Source organism: Pleurodeles waltl, chromosome 8 (genome assembly GCF_031143425.1).
Source record: "Pleurodeles waltl isolate 20211129_DDA chromosome 8, aPleWal1.hap1.20221129, whole genome shotgun sequence".
Taxonomy (NCBI): Eukaryota; Metazoa; Chordata; class Amphibia; order Caudata; family Salamandridae; genus Pleurodeles; species Pleurodeles waltl.
The window spans coordinates 820,177,063-820,199,413 of record NC_090447.1 but is presented as its reverse complement, the minus strand read 5'-3'; the positions used below and the strand labels follow the sequence as shown (position 1 = coordinate 820,199,413).

General features: G+C 42.8%; 1 protein-coding gene across 2 annotated transcripts in view; it reads left to right on the top strand.

Annotated features, from left to right (window-relative positions):
• LOC138250328 (arylsulfatase H-like) overlaps positions 1 to 22,351 on the top strand; it is a 598,307-nt gene that overhangs the window by 468,391 nt on the left and 107,565 nt on the right. For both annotated transcript variants that reach the window (XM_069205094.1, XM_069205093.1), the window contains exon 8: positions 19,872 to 20,006. In XM_069205094.1, coding sequence (XP_069061195.1) covers positions 19,872 to 20,006 — 135 coding nt within the window. The remainder of the gene's footprint in view (positions 1 to 19,871; positions 20,007 to 22,351) is intronic.

The following is a 22,351-nucleotide window of genomic DNA, read 5'->3' as shown; positions in this document are numbered from 1 at the left end:
GCCACTGGCATGGGCATTGCAGGGGCCCCCGTAAAAGGGCCCCTAAATGTATTTCACTGTCTGCTGCGCAGACAGTGAAATACGCGACGGGTGCAACTGCACCCGTCGCACAGCTTCCACTCCGCCGGCTCGATTCCGAGCCGGCTTCATCGTGGAAGCCTCTTTCCCGCTGGGCTGGCTGGCGGTCTGAAGGCGACCGCCCGCCAGCCCAGCGGGAAAGTCAGAATTACCGCCGCGGTCTTTCGACCGCGGAACGGTAACCTGACGGCGGGACTTTGGCGGGCGGCCTCCGCCGCCCGCCAAGGTCAGAATGAGGGCCTAAGTGTCAATCTGTTAGAAGACATTGCCTGACTTTCTGGGGCCAGATGTACCAACTCTTCATGCAGCACAGCCTTATCTTCTTTGCAAAATAAGATATCCATATTAAATGGTAAAATTAAATTGCTCTTAAAGAAACTAATCTCCCCACCTTCCGTTGCAATGACAAAAAGGATGAGGCTTCAATAAAATGTATCTGACCCTTTATCGTTTCATCTTCTTATGAGTTTTGCCTGAAATGTCTCATTCAATAGGAACTTCTGTAGATAAGTATGAGGCTGCAAGAGTAAGAGAGTTATTTCACTTAATGGCAACAATAACCTTGAGTCTAAAATGCAGATCTTCATGGTAGGAGCTACACCTTTAAGCAAGGTTCCCTGAAAACCAATACTTGCTTATTTAAAAAGTTGTACATCAAGTAAGACATCATAAAGGTTGCTTAAAGATATTGTGCTTCCCCAGAGAGCGTTTGATAAAAAATACCTTCCGCCTCACTGGACTGCTGATGTGATTAAGATTCAACTTAGAGACTATGCTCTTGCTGAAGGTTTACTGAATATGGAATTTGATAGATCTTTGTGTTCCTTCACTCCTTTTTCTAATATACTTGGGTAGTCTCTGCCTACCAGGGAAATGTACCATAAGTGTAACATGCAGTAACTACTCCTCCAGTGGTAAAGGCTTTAACTGTAATAAATCTGTGTTATATGAATTTAATCCAAACATGCTGCCCGGTGTGGGGGGGAGGGGGAGGATCTAATGTGCCTCATAAAATTACTGAATTATTTCCAAGAGCATCTAAACCTCTATAAAGATGTTTGCTGTCGGTCACTAGGGCAGTGTCTCTCTATTTCAAGAATGTATTTGTATCATACAATCAAATGACAAGGGAAAACCTAAGGGGTCATCCATCTGGTAGTTTAGCAACTTGGTTTTCTGTGGCTTTGACAAGTGACATTATCTCACTCCATTTCTGGTCTCATAGACAGCTTGGCCATTAAGAATTTGAGAAATTGATGGTGCATCTTTTTAACATATACAATAAGGATCCAACCACCAGAATGTTAGCTCTGCTTCTAGCCAAAATTGATTTGCATGACTCCTATGACATTGATTGTTGATAACTTTTTTATACGTTATAGGGACTCTAGTTTTTAATGAGGGTAACTTTCTGTACTATAATGAATGCTTTGTGGTATCTATTATGATTGCTTCACCTTCAACAATTTCTAAAAGCAAGTAAGCTGATTTGTTATATCCATTCTTGTACTATACCTCAACAAGAAATGTTAATGGCCATCTTAAATCGGACAACCCAGCAAGATCTAATTTTCAAAAAACTATTAGGAAAAGCCTAATTGATTATTAATTGGTAAGTGTTGATCATTTGGATTATTTACGTAACTGTGAGGTTCAAGTCGTCATGATCCTAAATCACAATCCAATAACTTTATGGCTAAAACATTACTTGTCCTGGAGACAGAAGAAGTGCATTTGCGTGCCTTGTATTCTTAGGTCTAGGCTGCATCATCAAATTGTAAGTCCATTAAATGCACTTCTATCAATTTATAGATGGCTATACAAATCCTCTCCTCTAAAAGATAGGAATCACTAACTGCTGTTGTGGTGCATGTAAAAACAATCCTAATATAGTATTGTATAAAATCTCACACATTATGCAGAAGGTTAAATATTCTTTACAAGGTGAAGTTCCTTTACCTCCTATCCCATCTCTGGTCATACAACAAAGAACAAAGACTGCAGGAAATAAATTCTGAACTCCTCCAAAAAATTACATTGTTGGACAGGGAATCCAATCCAATTGATTGCTGCTACTACAGAATATAGCAAGGAAGAAGACTGATTGTTCAAGCAAAGTATGTAAGGAACTACATGAGACTCTTAGCAGATTCTCAATTGTTTTGGAACCTTGTGGTTTGGGCGTGGGAGTGTAGAGAATATTAAATTTGTAGATCACTCCTCAATTCATAGATACCCAGTAGGGGACCTTTGCAATGAGCCCAAAAATGAAAATGCTATTTCAACATCAATACATACAATTAACACATTTTGTATTTCCCAGTAGTCAATAACGAGAGTTGTAGTTAGAGTTTTATTTCTTATAAGTCTTAAATCTTTTCCTCTATTAGTCAATAAAATGTACAGAACATTGCATAAAGTGTGTCCCATACTCTAGTCCCAATTCTAATATTCTAAATCAGTAGGAATAAATAATTTTAGTAAACAATTACAAAAGTAACAAGCATCTGTGTAGAGGTATAGTCAGTGAAGCTATCAGTGCTCATAAAGAACACTGTGTCAGATCCTGAGAGAGTATAGTCTAGGCAGAGAGCAAAGTCTGCCTTGCAGTCTTGCAGTGATAAGCTCTGAATGTTCAGAGTGACAATGAGTGGCCATTATTTGATCTTTCCCTAGGACACATTTTTAATTGAATTGCAAAGTAAACTATTTATTACAATTGTTCCATATGTGTTATACAGATAGCCAGTCACAGACAAAAAACGTGGGACAGGAACAGTTTCATTCACGATGGTAACTTTTAACAAAGACAAATCTAACATAAGAAACATTAGTAAACATTTTTCACAATTAGAAACAACAAAGAATTTTCACAGCCACCTCTATCTCTAAAAGAAAGGACATTCATGTAAGTTTTAAAGAATATTTGTGTTACATCGTCTTCGCTCTCACACACGTCTTTCCAGTAGAAGTCTATTCATAAAGAGGCAGGTTTCAGATTAGTTTTGCAAGTGTTGGGATTCCAGTGCAGGTTAAGTAGTTAAAAAGAATAGATTATATAGCTTTCTTTGTTAGCATAGGAAGTATTAATCCTAGAACTGAAACAAGACAAACATATTTTGTCTTCACCTAAAACTGGCCTGAGATTGTGTATTAGGATGCTTGTGTATGTGATGAATCTGAAATTATGCATATATATTGCAAAATTGCTGAGAAGCTGCTTGCATGGAATAGAACTTTGGGTCTACTGTACAATAATAATGTTGGCCTTGTATTGATTTATAAACAATTCAGTTTCTCTTCTTTTTTCATTTCTATCTTTGTAACGACAGGAAGAGCTGGGATTGTGCAATGTCATTCACTAATCATTGATTTTATAGATACGGCCAGACTGGATGGGTTGGTGTATAGGGACACATAATGTGACTTTTCATAAGAGATAGAGCAGTATCTCTCTCTTCCCTGATTTAAACATATCAAGAACCTGAGCCCTAGCCTAGATTTTCCTGACCTATGGTTCTCCACTGATTCCATTCCATCATGAGATGGTCTTGTGATTCAACAAGAATTCCGCCAATGGGTATAGACTGCAAAATTTGACTGTATTTCATCTACCAATAGAGGCATCCACTGTTTATCAGCCAAGAGCATCAGAGGTTACTGACTATACTTGCAGGTCAAACACCCACTTTATATGAGATATTTATTTATAAAATTCTATTTGGGTATTTTGCTTTTGAGTGAGGACATTAAGAAATGGAATAACTTTAAACATCTGTATTGTAACCTACCCATGTAATGGTGATGTTTGTGAAACAATTATGCACTTTTTAATATGTTGTCCACCATAATATTTTCCTAAGAAACAATGGGCACCGCACTGACACCCACCGACCACACACGCAACCTGGGGTTCACCCTGGACTCATCGCTATCAATGACCCAGCAAGTCAATGCCGTTTCTTCCTCATGCTTCAACACCATCTGCATGCTTCGGAAGATCTACAATTGGATCCCCACTGGAACCAGTAGGACGGTCACTCAAGCCCTTGTAAGCAGCAGACTGGACTACGACAACGCCTTCTATGCAGGAACAACAGACAAGCTCCTGAAAAGACTGCAACACATACAGAACGCCTCTGCACGCCTCACTCTGGACATCCCGCGCCACAGCCACATTACAGCCCACCTGAGAGACCCGCACTGGCTCCCCGTCAACAAGAGAATCACGTTCAAACTTCTTACTCACACTCACAAAGCACTGCACAACACCGGACTGGAATACCTCAACAGATGGCTTTCCTTCTACACCCCAACCCAACAGTTTTGCTCCGCTGACCTTGCCCTCGCCACCGTCCCATGCATCCACAGAACGACTGCCAGTGGCAGATCATTCTCCCACCTCGCCGCCAAGACGTGGAACACTCTTCCTATCAACCTGCGACTGACACAGGACCTACTAACCTTCAGGAGACACCTCAAGACATGGCTGTTCGAGAAGTACCAGAACCCCACCCCACCCCCCTCAGCGACATGAGACCCTCACAGGTGAGTAGTGCGCTTTACAAATGCTTTGATTGACTGATTGAATGATTGATTGAAAGATGGTTAATTCCCCTTTTGCACAACAGTGTCTGTTCAGTCTCTGAAGCATAAATGCTATATTATTCAACTTGTACCACTTGTATTCCATTCTCTGTTGCAAATTTAAAAAAATTAAACTGCAAGCTTGACTCATTCAGACCAATATATTCAAAATGTAAGCTGAATGTTCTCTGTACTTAATCAGTTGATAACTGACAATATTTTCGAACACTAACGGACAACTAAATGTATTTTATATGTCTATTTCAACTTGATTTTAACTTTCTAGATGTAATCTGACTTACGTCATTAATTTGTACTGTTGTATGGATTTCCTAAATCAGAAATAAACAAATTGATGAAAAACAGTAGTTTATTTATGATGTAAATCAGTTTATTTGTGTTTAGTAGACAAAAGAAACATTACAAAGCAACCCTACATCCATAGGCCGGTGACGTACAGTCAGAACATTGAATACGCAACATAAAGGGGTAGAGGCATGTGAGCCGCGGGGGCATGGGGAGGGAAAAGAGAGAAAAGTCAGAAGAAGGAAATAATAGATCTGCTCAAAAAGTTACAATATTATGTAAAACAGCATGTGCAGGGTGTTAGGAAAGTATATGTTAGCTGGTTGCTGCTTCTCTTGAATCAGTGCCATTTCACGTCTGTGGGAGGTGAAGAACTCTTGGTATCCCGGACATGAAAGTTTCCTAAATTCTATAAAATTGTGGCAGTTTATGCTCCAATACTGCTGTTAACCTTTCCATACCTAGGGGTCCGCAGAGTTTATGTAGCCATTCCAGTTTTGTTGGGATACTGTTGGTTCCCCATTCAGACAATATAACCTGCTTTGCCGCACAGAGGGCAAGGTTGATAGAACGTCCCCTTGCAGTGCATTAGGGGTAGGTCAGTGCATTGGGCTATCCCAACAAGATATAGCTAGGGAACCTGGGTATATCTGTGCCATACATCTTGCAAATGTCAGCCATAACCTCTGTCCAGTATTGTTGAAGTTTGGAGCAGTGCCAGATGATGTGTGTCAGTGTACCTAGGTGACCTTACTGCCACCAGCAGCCATCCCCCGTCTGGCTTCCATTTCATTGTTCTGGCCTGTGTATAGTATTAGTAATGCTCAAGTTTGAGGTTGGGATACTACAGGCAGATGTGCATGCACAGTGCAGAATATTCATCCATTCCTCAGGGTTGAAAAATGTTCACACTGTAGTTCCCATGTGCCAGGGATTTCGTGGGACCTGTCGTGCATTAAGGAAGTCATATATGTCAGAGAGGAGTCTTTTATGCGTGTCACGGGCAAAAAGCCACTGCTGAGTGGCTGGGAGAGTGCACTGGCATTTGGTCTCATGGACGGCTGTGTAACCAAGTATCTGACTGCAATGTATTGCCAGTGTGCTGTAGAGGGGATGCCAAAAGTAGCCTGAACCCAAACAAAATCCATAATACCATCTTGATCAAATAGGTCTCCTAATCGTTTACAGTTTGCGTCTTGCCAATGCAAAAATGTATTCCTTTGTAACCCAGGTGGGAAGTCATGATTCCCAAGAATTGGTGTTTGCTTTAATATGCGTGTGGAAAGTTTCCTTGTTGTTTGTATCTTTCCCAGGTACCCACTGTCACCCTAACTATAGGAGAGATATAGACCCCTGGGGTGGTTTAGGTAACCATTGACTCTTCCATATGTATATTCCCAATATTGCCTGATCTATAAAGCACCAGTGTTTCTCAGATTGAGGCCGAGACCACTGTACTAAGTAATTGAGCTGAGCTACTTGATAGTAGCGTGTCAGGTGAGGAACATCCAGGTCCTCCTTTGCCATAGCTAGGTATGCGTGTCTTTTGGCCATGCATGCTTTTTTCCCTGCCCATATGTAGCCTTCAAGTAAGTGTTGGAGTTTACCAAGAACATGAGGTGGAGTTTGCAGTGTCTTCATTATGTATTGTATCTTAGGCACCAAAGTAATTTTGACTGCAGCCAATCTCCCCAGCCATGAAAGAGAGTGGCCCTGCCAAGTGTGCAAGTCTGACCTGGCTTCATCTAACAGCCTGGCATAATTACACTCCACCGTTCATTCTAAAGTGTGGTGTATTTGTAAGCCAAAGTACGTAACTAGTGGCGGCCCGTCCTTCAGGGCGGAGGGGCCATGCCCCCCCAACTTTTGCCCCTGATGAAGAGTGTCTGTCAGGCTGAACAAAGGTCAGCCTGACAGACACTCTCCATGTTCAGCTCAGGCAGCCAGGAGCAGACATGCGCGATTTGCGCACACTCCTGGCTGCCTGAGCTGAACTTTGCTGGGCTGAGGAGGTCACAGCTCCTATGGGCGTGACCTCCTCGGCTCAGCAAAGGTGCCTCGAGGCCCTCCCCTGGGTGACGAGGAAAGCGTCTCTAATTGACACTCTCTCTGGGCGCTTCGGGTTTAAGCCCTGAAGTGCCCAGGGCGAGTGTCAATCAGTAACACTTCGTCACAGAGTGTAGTGGGGTCACCAGTCTCACTGACCCCATCCCACTCTGTGACGAGGCTGGGACTGCTGCCATGTTTGAATGGTATGACTGTTTTTTATGGATGTGCGTGCGTGCGTGTCTCTGTGTGAAAAAATTAGTGTGTGTGTGTGTGTGTGTCCCGCCCGCCACCCTTTCTCCTAAAGCTGCCGGCCGCCATTGTACGTAACATCCTGGGGGGCCCAAGTATAAGGGAAACAATCGTTCTAGTTGGGATTGGTCAATGGAAGTGAGTGTTAGATTAAGGGCCTATGGTTCTTGAAGGTTGACTTTAAAGCCTGTAGCTTCCCAAAGTCCTCCAGCTCCTGCATCAATGGGGGAAGAGAGGTAAAAGGTTTCAACACTACTATCATAACATGGTCAGCATAGGGCCAGTTCCCTACCTCCCATAGGAGTGGCAGCTATTTGGGAATTAATTTTCAGTGCACTCTCTCTGTGAACAGCTCCATATAAAGGACAAGGAGGAGCAGAGATAGGGGTCAGCCCTGCCTTGTGCTGCACTTATAAGAAACAATTATTGCAGCCCCAACTTTGCTTTGGGATTCATGTAACTGCACCGGATCCAGCACTGAAATCGAACACCAACCCGGATTCCTACAATACCAGCTGGAGATATGGCCATTGTACTCAGTCAAAGGCCTTCTCGGCATCAACCGATAGCAAGAGTGCAGTTGTACGGGAGCAGTGGATTCTTTCTATTGAGTGACAGATGCGTTTAGTGTTGTCACTGCAGCCCCTTTCTGGAATGTACCCGGCGTGATCGGGGACTATGAGGACTTGCATGTAAGTGGTGAAACACACTGCCGGTATATTAGTAAAGATTTTAGGGGGTGATTTAGGAAAATTGGCACTGCACCAGTGCAGCACCACTTTTCTTGCTCCCCTTAGCGCCCCCCTACCGCCACCATGTGTGCGACATATTTAAAATACGATGCACCATGGAGTACGGTAGGGGGCAATAACGTAATTTTTTTATACGGAATTGATGTACTCTGCTGCAGTAGCGCCAAAGTTTTGGCTCTACTCCTGCAGAGTACATAGGGCCCATTGTATTCAATGGCATGTCCTTTTTCAAAACCTGCTCTGAGCGGGCATTAAAAGTGCAGAGAAAATCTTTTAGATTTCCTTGCGCCATTTTTTCAGGCCCCCAACGGGGGAACGCCCCCTTTGCATACATTATTCCTTGTGCAGGCATAATGTAGCACAAAGGATTATAAAGTGGTGCAATGCATGCATTGCGTCACTTTGTAAATATGACGCTGAGTTTTTGGCCATCTAATGCCACTTTAATGTAAAACAAATGACGTTAATGTGTCATTAGGATGGTGCCAGGTAGTCTTAAGTCAGCCCCTTAGTGTCTACATTCAACAATGAAATAAGACAACAGGACGCGCAAAACACTGGATCTTTCCCTGGTTTTGGATGCACTGTAATGACTGCTTCCCTCTCGGTATCAGTCAGTGAGCCTGTCTTACTAAAGTAATTATAAAGGTAGGCTAAATAGGGAGCCAAAATGTCCGAAAATGTTTTATAAAAATCTGAGGTGTCCAGGTGCTTTACCTAGTTGTAGGTAGGGGATAGCGTTAGTCACTTTGTCGGGGTGAATATACTAATCGAAATGTGCAGCGTCATCAGGTGGTAGACACTCCATAAGAATCTTGGCCAGATATGTTTCAGCAACTTCCGATGTTAGTGTCTCTGCTGTATTGGGGGGTGGGTAAAAGTGTTCAAATTCTTGTGCTAGCTGTACGCCTTGGTGTCCCCTAGTCTCCTGCTTGTTTTTAATTTCCGCTATCCATTGCTTGAGCACCTGAGTACAGAGCCTGTGCACCAGGATACGCCCTGCCTTATTTCTCCTGGCATAATATTTTTGTTTGGTATGTAAGATGGCATATTCCACTTTGTCAAAGTCCAGGGCCCTAAGCTCCTTGCAGGCCAGCATCATTTGGCACCACACTTTATGGAAGCCTGATCATTTACGTGCCTCCTCTAAGACCCGTATTTGTACTTTTTTAGTGCCGTATTTGTGTCATTTTTTTAAACAAAAGCGGCGCAAATTTTACAATTATATTGTGTATATTTGCACCGCCTTTGCGTAAAAAAATGACGCAAATGAGGCGCTAAAAAATGTATAAAAATGGGCCTAAGTCTTTTACCTATCCTTCCAATGGTGTAACTTGTCTTCCCTATCTTTTTTCAGTTTTGTAGCGAGGGCAATGAACCTGCTGTGCACCACGGACATCAAGGAAAGGAAAAAAATCTATTCTGACATAGATTGGTGGACTGCAGAAAAGAGGGTGTAATACTTTGCTGTTGGGTGACTCAGGCGCCACACGTCTACCAGTCCCATGTCCTTCAACCATTGGAGACCTGCAGCAGTCTTCCCTGACGTTTGTGCTGACCTATCCATATGTGTGTCATTTATTTATCAATTAACATATTTTTCTATTTTTAAGATTTTTCCATGATAACAAAAAATGAATTATCTAACCTGGTAATCATAAAAAAATGATGGTCATATTTTAATTTATTTATTTACTTAACAGATATTGAATTTAAAAAAACTCACTAATTCTAAAAGAAAAATTATTTTCATTTTTGTGGAGAAATGTACATATCATATTCTCATCAATCATGACAAGAGATAAGAAAAAAAATCCAAAGAGATACATTTAATTGATTCATCTAGTAATTGTTTTATCTCGGATCAGTTCCATTGTTCCATGCTATTAGGGGTCCCCAGGTTCGTTCTTCTCTCTTCCACTATCCTTACATTGATAAACGATATTCTCTGTATTAAAGGTAGCAAGAAAACGAACACTTTATTAATGAAATGTGTGCACTTCTGCATCAAGCCCTCCATATGCTATGCATATACTTGCAATTATACTAGCTATAAAAAACATTTTTTCATATGTGGATCTTATTTTGCCCGTATTATAAAAGCCGAACAGAATCAATTTTGTGGATCCTCGAATCTTTTTTCCAAGATTTCACCCCAAAAGCTGTGTAAACCCGAACAATTAGTTGAAAATATGTACTAAATCGAAATCTGTCAATCAACAACGTGGACAGTGATCATTTTCCCTACATTTCCACTTGTACAATTTTAAGGGTGTATAACATTGGCTAAATAGTGTTTTTTATTGTTGTTCCTTAAGTTTTGCAGGTGTCGAATGGGAGCAAGGGAGGGGAAAACACAAAGTAGAAGAAGGAGGAAGAGAAAGATGTAATAAAACAGAACAAAGGGAGATAGTGTCTAGCAGTGGATTAAAGAGTCAAAGGGTAGATTCAAGATTATGCAGCTTTGTTAGTCGGTACCGCACCGGCCGTTGGATTCTGAGCAGGACTTTGGGACCCGCACTAATTATTCTCCAAATTAAGCACCGATAGCAATAATTTGGTAACAACAGAGCAAACAGTGCTTTTCTATGACTTAAGACATGGAAAACCAGAACTCTCAAGTTACAATTCCATTTGTAAGAAACCCATCCAGGACAGAATGTTCCTTTGCTTTGTAGTATTTGCAGCCCTGTAATCCCTTTTACAAAATAAGGACTTCAAATCCCAGAATATAAAGAAAAAATCTGGACTGGATACAGCCTGAGCCTGAGAGACACGAGAGTTCTGAAAAACTCTCATAAAGCGATGGTTTATTGCTATAGGTAGGTTCAACTATTACTCACTGTTGTGTTTTCACTGTTGGCTGTCACAACCTCAGTGAGGAAACTGGGGTTGTGGCAAGTTCACACTCCTTGCCCGCTGAATGGTTGTGCCTGTGACGTAATGGGTACATGTTAATAAATTGCCCTGGGAAGTTTCCTGCGGGTCCAGAAACCCTGTATCCGTGTACATGTAATTAATGGTATGTGCGGGGTTGCGGTATTAATGTGCTGTGCAACACCACAAATTGGTAATGAGGAAGCTGGTATCGCTTCCCATGCCCACCATACCTGCATTCGCTGCTCAAGTGGTTTTCTGCTCGGAGCTGGTGCTGTTCCTGCTGCTCCGCAACGTGGTTGGGGGCGGGGTGCTACTGCAACGCACCCGCTCACCCGCTGCGTGCCCCGGTCTGCTCCCTCCTTCATATCCAGGCCGCTATTGTCTGCGCAGCGGCCCTTCATTCGACCCCGCAACGCCATCTGCTGGTGGTTTTTTAATTCACTGAGCTGCACTCACTCAGTTTTCCACGTGTTGCCAGGCCTGAGGTACGTCTGCTCCGATGAACATTGCTTTTTCTGCCGTGCCCCAAGATAAACTGTGCATTGCTGCTCCCTGCTTCTCGGATAAAGTGTGGGGTGTCATAGTGGACTTTTCTAGTTGTGCAGCCTAGTGGCAAATGCTCATCACAGCCCTGCTTTAGTGTGCTCCCTTCGTTTACCTGCATGCTCGAGGTGGCCTGTGGAGGCGCCCATGTTATAATATAAGTGGATCCAGGAATTGCATATGTAACAGTTTGGCTTGCCACATCACAGAGGAAGGTGTCTCCATGTGACCAGCCAGGGGATTTTTTCTCTCCCAGGGTATTTTGTTTTTGTATCTGCGCAGTGCCTATGTTTGTCTCACATGACTGTTTGCCAACAGTAATTGGAAACGTTTGCCACTTTTGCCATACCTCCAACTTCTAAACCTGAATCTTGAACGTGTAATGGCATCTGTCCCTGCACTGGAACCTTTTGTCATGAAGGGTCCTCCTCTGCACAAGCTGCCAGGTGGAAGGAATGGGTAACACATCTGGAAACCTACTTTGCGCAATAGCACTGGATAATGACAGATGCCGTCCTATGCTGTTACATCTACGAGGTGCTGCCATTCATAAACTGAGCAAATCCTTGGTTGAAGAAAGACCGCCTCACAATTAGCAGTCACTCAAAAGGGCCCTGGCTGCACACTTCGAACCTCTTGCCAACCCGGATTAGGAACATTTCCTACTGAGGCAGGCCAGACAGCTACCAGAGGAATCCGTTGATATATTTTATGCGCGGCTTAAATAACTTGCAAGTACTTGTACCCTACCTGATGCGGAGGATGAAATCCGGGCTCAGTTCATACAGGGCTGTTCCTCTGTAAAACTAAGAAAAAAACATCAGGTGCCCAGAATGCCAATGGCGAACATTCTTACTTTGGGTCGCTCCAAAGAGCTATGAAAGGTGCAGGCTTTGCACATGGACGCTACTCTGCAGAGCCAGATCAAAACAGAACCTGTGAATGCGGTGACGTCAGGTGGGCAGACAAGAAGAGAGCTCATCAAAAGCCTGCATCAAGCACCCATAAATGTTTTTTATGTGGTGGCCCGTACCCTCATCAACGCCCGTATCCTGCCCAAGGCAGGAAATGCTCCAGTTGCAAGAAGATGCCTCATTTCACTAAGGTATACCGATTGTCTGCCCATCAGAAGCCACAAAAATCCAAACCTGTCAATCTGGTACAACAACCGGTACCCTTGGGGCTTCGTGATGATATGGATGATGGTGATAGTGATGAAAAGGAGGGACCAGTCCACATCGTGCATGCAATGCAGCCAGGAGGATGTCCCCAAATGGCCGATACAAAGATGCACAGTGCTCCTGTCTGGTCACCAGGTCCCCGCGTTGATTGACACAGGAGCATCTATTAACATTCTGGCACAATCAGTGCTGCAGTCCATTCCCATGCAGCCACATCTAAGATCCACTTCCACCCAAGTATATGATTTTGGGTCCACTACACCGTTACAACTGGCAGGAGTCTTTACGACCGATATATCTCATGAAGGCCAGTCAGCACGTACCAAAGTATATGTGACCAAGACGGTGTCTGGGATGCTGTTGAGCTGTAAAACGGCCGAGCAACTACATCTTGTATCCTTTGCTTTCAGCATACATCTGGGGAGTGCGGAAGACATTCTGCTCGAGTATGAACATCTGTTTGTAGGGATAGGATGTCTGAAAGATCGATCAATACATCTGCACATTGACAAGTCTGTTCAGCCGGTGGTGCTGAAACAGCGCCAAGTAGCTTTCATTTACGTCCAAAGGTTGAAGTGAATTGCAGAATTTAGAGCAAGCAGACATTATTGAAAAGGTCTAGGGTCCCAAAAAGCCAAGCAACCTGGCGAAGTCAGGATCTGTGTGGACATGCGCCTCCCCAACTTCGCCATCAATAGGGAATGACATCTGACACCTACCGTTGATGACATCGTTGCTGAGGTGGGTGACTCGAGATGGTTCTCTAAAATGGATTTGCAAGCACGATATCATCAGCTGATGTTAGCTCCTGACTCAAGGGCCATCACTACCTTCTCTCCCCATGTCGGTCTGAGGAGGTATAAATACCTCAGTTTTGGGATATCTAGTGCGGCAGACGTGTTTCAGGATGTCATTCGAGGGGTGCTTGCTGGGTTGCCAGGAGTCATCGATGTCAGTGATGACATTCTAGTACACACTCCCACTATTGAGCTGCATCTTGACCATCTGAGAGCCAGTTTTAAGCGTCTTCAAGAAAATGGTCTCACTCTCCACCGTGACAAATGTGGGTTTTTACAGAGCGAAGTGGCCTTCTTCGGCTATCGGTTTTTGGGAGAAGGAGTACCACCAGATCCCGCAAAGGTACGAGACATTCAATTGGCATCAGCTCCCACCAATCTATCAGGTGTTCGTAGTTATTTGGGAATGGTCAATTACTGCAGCTGCTTCATCAAGAATCTTACTGCTTTGATGGCACCTTCACAAGAGTTTATCAACTCCAATACTGTGTGGGAGTGGGGCCCCGAGCAGGAGGCACCTTTTCAGACTACCAAGGCGGCTCTATCTGAACATACAACCCTAGTGTATTTTGAGCCTGAGAAGGAGTCAGAACTGTTGGTTGATGCAAGCCCAACTGGTCTTGGAGCTGTCTTATCTCAGAAACAACAAGATGGAGGATGGGCCCCAGTCGCTTAGGCAAGCCGAGTGCTCACTGACACTGAGCAGCGATATTCCCAGATAGAAAAAGAAGCTATTGCTGTTTACTGGGGCTGTCACTATTTTAATTTGTATTTATATGACAGCCATTCACAGTCCACACTGATCATAATCCGCTCATATGTCTGTTCAATGGATCCTCCTCTAAACCACCTTCTAGGATTGAAAAGTGGATCCTGCAGCTACAAGACTATCATTTCTCGGTAGTGTATCAGCCTGGATCTCTGAACCTTGCTGACTACTTGTCTCGACACGCTAGGCGGGCCACTCCTATAGAGGTCTCTGATGCTGATGATGTGGAGGAATATGTGCGTTTGGTGAGGGAACGCTCAAGACCTCTGCCCATCTCTTTGGAGGAGATCAAAACAGCCACCGCAATGATGAGTGTCTTCGGTTTGTCATATCAGCGATAACCTCTGGGAAATGGCATCCCATTCTCCACAACGTGGCTTGTAGAACCGTTGAGGCCCATCTGTCACTGTCCTCGCTACACAAAGTTCGACATGAACTGGCTGCATCACTGGATGGATGACTGTTGAGGGGTCAGAGGATTGTGGTTCCAGCCTCCCTACAGCCTCAAGTGGTTGAATTGGCCCACTCCTCCCCCAAGGGGTGGTTAAGACCTAATCACAGCTAAGGAGTAAGGTATGGTTTCCAGCACTGGATGAACAAGTGGAGAGAGTGGTTCATCAATGCTCCATGTGCCAAGCTGTTCATCCTGCGGAACCTCCCCTGCCTGTCTGCACAGAGACAATCCACCCTGTGCCTTGGTTTAAAGCCAGTGTGGATTTTGGGAGTTTACCTGATGGTCGCCACATGTTTTTAGTGATTGATGATTTTTCCAAATATCCTGATGTGGAAATTCTTGACTCTATCACTGCTTCCCAAACTCTTCCTAGACTTGAAAAGGTAATGGCCACTCATGGGCTATTGCGTGAAATTCGAACTGACAATGGGCCGCCTTTCTCAAGCCAAGAGTTTGCCAAGTTCCTGAAATCTCATGGCATTGGTCACAGAAAGATCACACCGCGCTGGCCTCAGGCCAGTGGGGAAGCAGAACGCTTTATGAGAACTCTAAATAAAAATTTGAGAATTGCTGTGTCCAATAGGCAGAATGTGGATTGTGCAATAAATACGTTTCTTCTGGAGTATCGTCTTACTCCTCATGTTAACACTGGGGTTCCACCGAGCATTTAATGCATGAATCGGATGGTTGGGGACACCATCCCTCATGTGGGTGAATTGTCACAAGTCATTGACAGAGCGGCAAAGGTGTTGTCGGAGAGGAGAAGAAAGCACGAACAGGTGTCATGGAAAAGAAGAGCCAAACAAAGAGAGTTCCAGATTGGTGATCTTGTCCTAGTTTAGAAATGGAGGACAGGGAGTACATTTTTGTTGCCGTATGAGAAGGGTCCCTGGTTTGTAAGCGCCATAAAAGGTACCATGGTGTCTGCTCGTAGAGGTCAAGAAAACAGAACAAGGAACATTTCATTTTTGAAACTATTTAGGCTGCTGGATCTGGACATGTAGATCAAAAAGGAGGGAACAGGGAGATTATGGTCCAGTGTACATTCTCCCTAATATAATCAGTAATAACTAAAAAAGTACACTGTTCCAAAGTGACACAACTATTCTACAGGGAGGTGGGAATAGTCAGGAGCAGAACAGCCCTCACACATCCAATAGGATGTCAAGCGTCATCACTGGGCTAGCTCCTCATCAGACCGGCACTGCAATGTCTGACGAGCCACCCTCTTCTAAGCTGGAGGTAGCTCTTAGCCAGAGGATGTGCTCCTCATCGTCAATATGCCTGTAATGAACACAAGCTGAAAGTATAAGTAGAATAGAGAAAAAAATGTGAAACTTAAAATTGGCTCTAAACCATCACCATCATAATTTATTAATTCAGAGAATGGTCCAGGCCAAGATTAAATACATGGGGAGTGCATTTGGAGGTAATGCTCGGCCGCAACAACACACAAAAAGTGTCAGGAAAATGAACAATCCCCAAATTCCTATAAAACTAGTTCGACATGTTTCGTGTCTAAATGGCCAAAAAATGATCCAGTGACGCTTCCTCAGGACAAAAGAAAAATAACTGACCTCTCCTAATAGTAGTGTGGACCCACTTTAGGAGAGAGTAGAATAAACAAATAGCCGATCACTTACTCATGCCAGCTGCTCGTCAAAACAAGTCACGGTCAGCAAGTCGCCCTGTAGAATATAAAAATCAGTAATACACATGCTGATAAACCCGCTGTGTCATACAGATGTGATTACAGATAGCGTATGGCTCTGGCAGGTAACCTCTGTGCTCGAGTTACAAACATTCAAGGAAAAAGCATGCTTACCATCCCCAATTAGAGCATGGGCTTCATAGGAATCATCGTCCCTGAAACAGGGATGCACGGCTAGACAGAGAGAATTAATCAAAAAGTATCAAGTTGCAGAGACCAAATCTCCCAAACAGATGAGTTATAACAAAATATGGGCCATAGCTCACTCATGTTGGCCAAAACAAACATATTGAACGTGTAAATTATGCGTAAAAACCGAAATTTAATAGGGCTCATTCAAAATCACAAGGAGTACTGAAATTGTCACCATGATCAGTCAAAGAAAGTTGTAGTGAGAGTCTGATTGTGACCCCAGCAGTTCATGAAGTGCACAACCCGTCGCAAATGTCGAGCAAATAAATGCAGATCAAAGAAGTAGTGCAAACGAAAATGAAGACACTAATGAAAGCTAACTAAATGCAGGTCATCAAAAATAAAAACGTAAGTGACGCGGTACTCACATTCTGTGTACCTGCTGCCAGCCGGAAACCTACCCAGGGACGCGTTCCTGCAGACAATTGTGGAACGCGACCCGTGAGTATTTATTATGCCGAGCAGGTCCGGTCGCTCAAGGTACCCGGAAGTGCACCTTGCGTTCCGATTAGTGAAAAAAACAGGTCATGTGACCTGATACAAACTAAAAATAGATGACGGCCAAATGCCCCAAACGGAGATCGGCTTCGGGAAAGTAACCACACCGGCATCGGTTCACTTGAGTCATGTGGGCCAATTTACTGCACAAAAGGAAACATGAGCTGATGTACTTGGAAAAAAATGCCCAATATCGGCATATGCCAAACAAAACCACACAAAAAATAGCCCGGAGGTACAGAGTTGTCAGCTAATGGAAAATAAATTATAACTTATAAAAGTTATTTGAAAGTCTCAGGGGTGGCTCCTGCAGAAGAGCTTATCAAAGTAGAAAGAGTATACTTGATCTCACAGGATTGTCTATGAGATAAAAAAAATATGGTAGAAAAATAGTCACTTTATATGAACAGAAGTCAATTACAGCCCTAGTCTATGCATTGTAGTGAGGGCAGGTGCAAAGTTGATCGTCAAGAGGTCAGCAACGATATATATTAATATTCCAAGTAAATATGTCAAATCATAGGAGTACGCTGCCCCAAGAAATGTCATTGTTAAGTCCTGATAAACGTGTCTTGAGTTTAAAGACCCAGCGTTGTTGAGTCCTAAAAAGAGGCCTGGTATCATTATGTGAAGATGGGAGGGCTTGAAGTACAACCCACCATAAGTCGTTGGGCCCATGTTTAACGTCCAAAAAATGTGTGCTCAGTTTAGTCGTCATGCGAGCACACCTAATGTTGCTGCAATGTTCATTAATCCTATTTTTAACTGGTCTTGTGGTCATTCCCACATATCGTAAATTGCAGGGGCATGTAATCATGTATATACAATAGCGTGTATTGCAGTTAGTATGTTTATTCAGGTACCATACGCCTATTGGATCCAGATCTAGTTATCCAGATATTGGTTAGAGGGCAAACATTACATGTATGTACCACCAGATCTCCAATATTAGTGGTCCGTTTAAAAGCAAACAGAGGTTTTTGTATATGTGTGCCACCACTCGATAGAATTGTCCACCGTTTGTTAATCAATTTCTTCACGGTGTTAGAAAGAGGAGTGTAGGTAGAAACACACATTAAACGTGTTGCCGGCTCCTTTGCAGTAGGCATCAGTAATGCTTCTCTATTGTTGTTACGAGCTCTTTTGTAAGCTGTATTGATGATGTGTTGTGGATAGTGTCTTTCGTATAATTTATCCTTCAGACTATTTGAGTTTCAAAAGACCGTACAGTGCTACAGTTGCGGCGTAGTCTCAGAAATTGTCCAAAAGGTAAATTGTCACGCGAGGCTTTTGGATGATGACTTTCCTAAAGTAGGAGACTATTACGGTCAGTGACTTTATGGTATGTGTCAGATATCAACTTGCCATTATCAATCTTGATCAGAAGATTGAAAAAGGAAACCTGATCCGTAGAGACATGAGCAGTAAAATTAAGATAGGGATCTAAGGTATTTACTCATAGGGTAAAGGGTTCTACGTCTTCAAGTGATTCCTGCCCTTTAATAAGAATGTCATCGATGGATCTCCGCCAAAGTTTGATTTGTTCATAAAATGGATTGGTAGTAGGCAAAATGAACTCTTTTTTAAATTCATACATATAAAGGCAGGCTAAACTCGGGGCAAAGGTGCTGCCCATAGAAGTGCCCCTAATTTGATGGTATAATGAGTTTTGATATTGGAAAAAGTTCTTAGTCATGGTTAGAGTAGCACATTGTATAATGAAATGTATAGGTGTAGGAGATTCCCAAGAACGTAAAAGGGCATTCTCAACCACTGATAGAGTAGCTGCTTGAGGAATATTGGGGTAGAGAGCATCTACATCCAAAGTGATGAGAGCATGGACCTCAGTAGTCAAATTGATAGATTCTATCAAGTTGAGGACATACTTGGTATCTCTCCAAAACGTGCTCGAGTCCTTCACTAGGGGTTGGAGGAAGTGATCACAAAATGTCGAGAGAGGTTCTAGCACTGACCCAATGCCGGACACAATGGGACGAGGAAACCGGCCCTTGTGGATTTTGGGAAGGCAGTAAAAGTATGGTGTTCATGGGTGTATGGTATCAAGAAATTCGGCTTCTCTTTGTGAAATCCACGCATTATTACGGGCTTCCTCAATCATACTTCTGATCTGCATTTGTAAATTCTCAGTTGGATCGGAATGAATGGGAATGTAGTATGTGGACATGGCCAACCTGGATTAAACCAGGTCTGAGGATCAAGGTGATAATGGTGATTCTGGGGCTGCTGATGTTTCTGGTGGTATCCTTGTGGCCCCTGGACAGTCAGCGGATGGTGTGATTCATCCTTCTCCACTTCGCTCAGAGGTGGGTCCCCAGAGTGCTGAACAACATGCATCACCTGTTCAGGAAGGACCTAGTGAACTAGTCGCTACTCCTGCACCGCTGAGACGAGGTGTAGAGAGGTATCAATTGCGTCCTCGACCACCGATTTCCACACGCTTATAAGGGTTTGTACTGGAGTAAACTCTGAAATGTCTTCATGTATCCTCTGATGCTCTGTGCTGATTTTTGTTTTTTTTTATTTTATGTTTTCATTGAGTTAAGGAGGAATGTTGTGTTTTCACTGTGGGCTGTCACAACCACTGTGAGCAAACAGGGGTTGTGGCAAGTTCACTCTGCGTTGCCGGCTGAATGGTTGTGCCTGTGATGTAACGGGTACATGTTAACAAATTGCCCAGGGAAGTTTCCCGCAGTGACAGAAACCCTGTAACTGTGTGCATGTAATTAATGGTGTGCGCGGCGTTGCAGTATTAACATGATGCACAACACCACTCTCACCATTCATAACTAGTGTTTCCATTTCAGGCAAGATTATAGATGCAATTGAAGAAGGAGGTTTGCAGAACAACACACTGACCTACTTTACTTCTGACCATGGAGGGTTCTTGGAAATGCAAGATGGAAATACCCAGTTGGGTGGCTGGAATGGAATATTCAAAGGTGAGAATAGAATGCACTGGAAAGTATGACTGTAAGGAGTGAGAACCAGCTGAGATTATTAAGTGGTGGGATCAGTGTTCATAAGAAAGTTAGCTGTTCTGCTTATTTTATTGCTAATGTGTCAATGACAAAAAAGTACATGTGAAAAGTATGTTTTCTCATCGACTGCCATTAAAACACATTTCATTTCATCAACCAAAAATATTACTGTCTCAAGTTGTATATTCAAAGTGTAATACATTGTTATAAACCATTCAGCCTCAGAAAATAAGATTTTTGAAAACTCCCACATACCTTGTGTGTCAATGGTGAATCACATTCTTACAATATCAAAAATCATCTGATTAGTGCTTTATTAATAAGGTTAATTACTCAATGCCTGTATTAAACACAATACGTTGCCGTCAGAAAAACAACCAATTTCTGACAATTCTCATGTTACAATTCTAGAGCATTATTAAGCAAACGTGAGGGTATTTTTCCTTGAAATTAGGGCTTCATTCTTAAAGGTTTCTCCTTTGTGCTCTAAGGAATCGTCTGTCACTAACAGGCTTCCCCAGGAGAGATTTGCTTCGTTGATATTTTAAATATCGTATTATCCACAATTTGTGGCGGGAATGTCTGTTTTTGATGCATACGCAAATGACAAAGCCAGACTTTCCTGCACAGCCTAAAGAGTCGTGTGTTCTCGGCGCATTGTTGTGTGATTGATTGGGCCTGAGAGGTGTGTACATTCTCCGTGAGGCACTTAACTGATTAACTGTGTAGATTCTCCGTGAGGCACTTAACTGATTAACTGGCACTCTCACTGCCGCTGTAAGTGAAATAGGAGCAGGGCTGTTAAGAGGAGCTGCATGTGGTGGAGTGTTGGAGCGCATGTTAGGTTATTAAGGTTGTCCCAAGACATACCCAGTTTAAATTTACACAAGGTTCACCTATCACCAGCCACCCTCCATAAGTTAAATCAGGATAGAGCAGACTCTTGTCCCAGGTGTCAAAGTCACTTTCATATGATCTGGAAATGCCAGGTGTTCTTTGCTTACTGGGAGTCTGTTGTTCGGAAAATGGGTACTACGGTGAGTGATGTGGTACTGCTGAATATTAACTGTTGAACCCGTGGCTTGCCCCTCCATCCTTAGGAAGGGCACACGAAACACAAGTTTGTAGCCTTATGGATGCTGTTGGTCCAGGACAGTGATGGTCATTCATGCATTGGGTGCAGCCATTAAGTGGACCACTGACAACATCATTGGAAGATGGACAGAAGTAGTCAGTGACCACGGAGCTCATGGCCTTAGAGATTCCAATAGATCCTAAAGTGGCAGATATGTGAATTGAAGGGACTTGATAAGATCAGTGTTGTTCCCCCCATATACTGCCACTAGAAATTGTATGACCTTTTTGGAACTGTGTACTTAATACTTGGTATATTGAATATGCTGTCATTCATTCTCAAGGGCAAGTTGTCATTCTACTGGACACTTTGTAATTGTATATTAGATGTTAATTTTGTCATTATTGGTTTATAAAATCAAAACATTTTTTGGCATGTCCACATTGTCCTATGCCAACAACACAGTCCTTACTTCGTTTTAATTATTTTCCATATGAATTGTAGCCCTCTTTCTGGTTCTGTCTAGTATCAGTTCACCACTGGAAAACAGTGATATTGAGCTGTGGTAACAGTCTTCATTAGAATGGGGAATTCTGGCATGGGTGAACCTCCATCTCGAATCATATTAAAAAAACATGGCCCGAATTTACAAACATTTCATGCAATGCAGCACATCAAGTGAAGGTGTTGTGCTGCGTTGTGTGAAAGGGAGGGATCAATGACACAATTTTGTGGTAAACAATAATGTTGACAAAATTATTGTGTCAAAAATATTGGTTCCCATAATATCATGTTACCGTACTCATAATGGTAAGTGCAAAAATATTGGAAAAAAATATTGTGGACAGAAATATTGTCCAAAAACATACCAAAATATTGATTTTGTGATATATAAATATACATATATACACAGTTTAAAGTAGTAAACGTTAAATATTATAATATATACAAATAATTTGATTAAATTAAATAAATTCCAATATAGTGTATATATATATATATATATATATATAAATATATATATATACATTGTGTTGCCCAATGATAATGTAGCAATAACCTTTGATGTGGAAACTGTGGAAACTAAAGCGTTGATTCGCTGTCTGAAGGATGACAGTGATGGAGCTGTGTCTGACCCACAAATGGAGCCTTCACCTGGTGGCCTTTCTGATAAAGGGGGGAGGATGAGAAATTCTCAAGCATATTGGCTGTGGCATCTTTAGGTTGACAT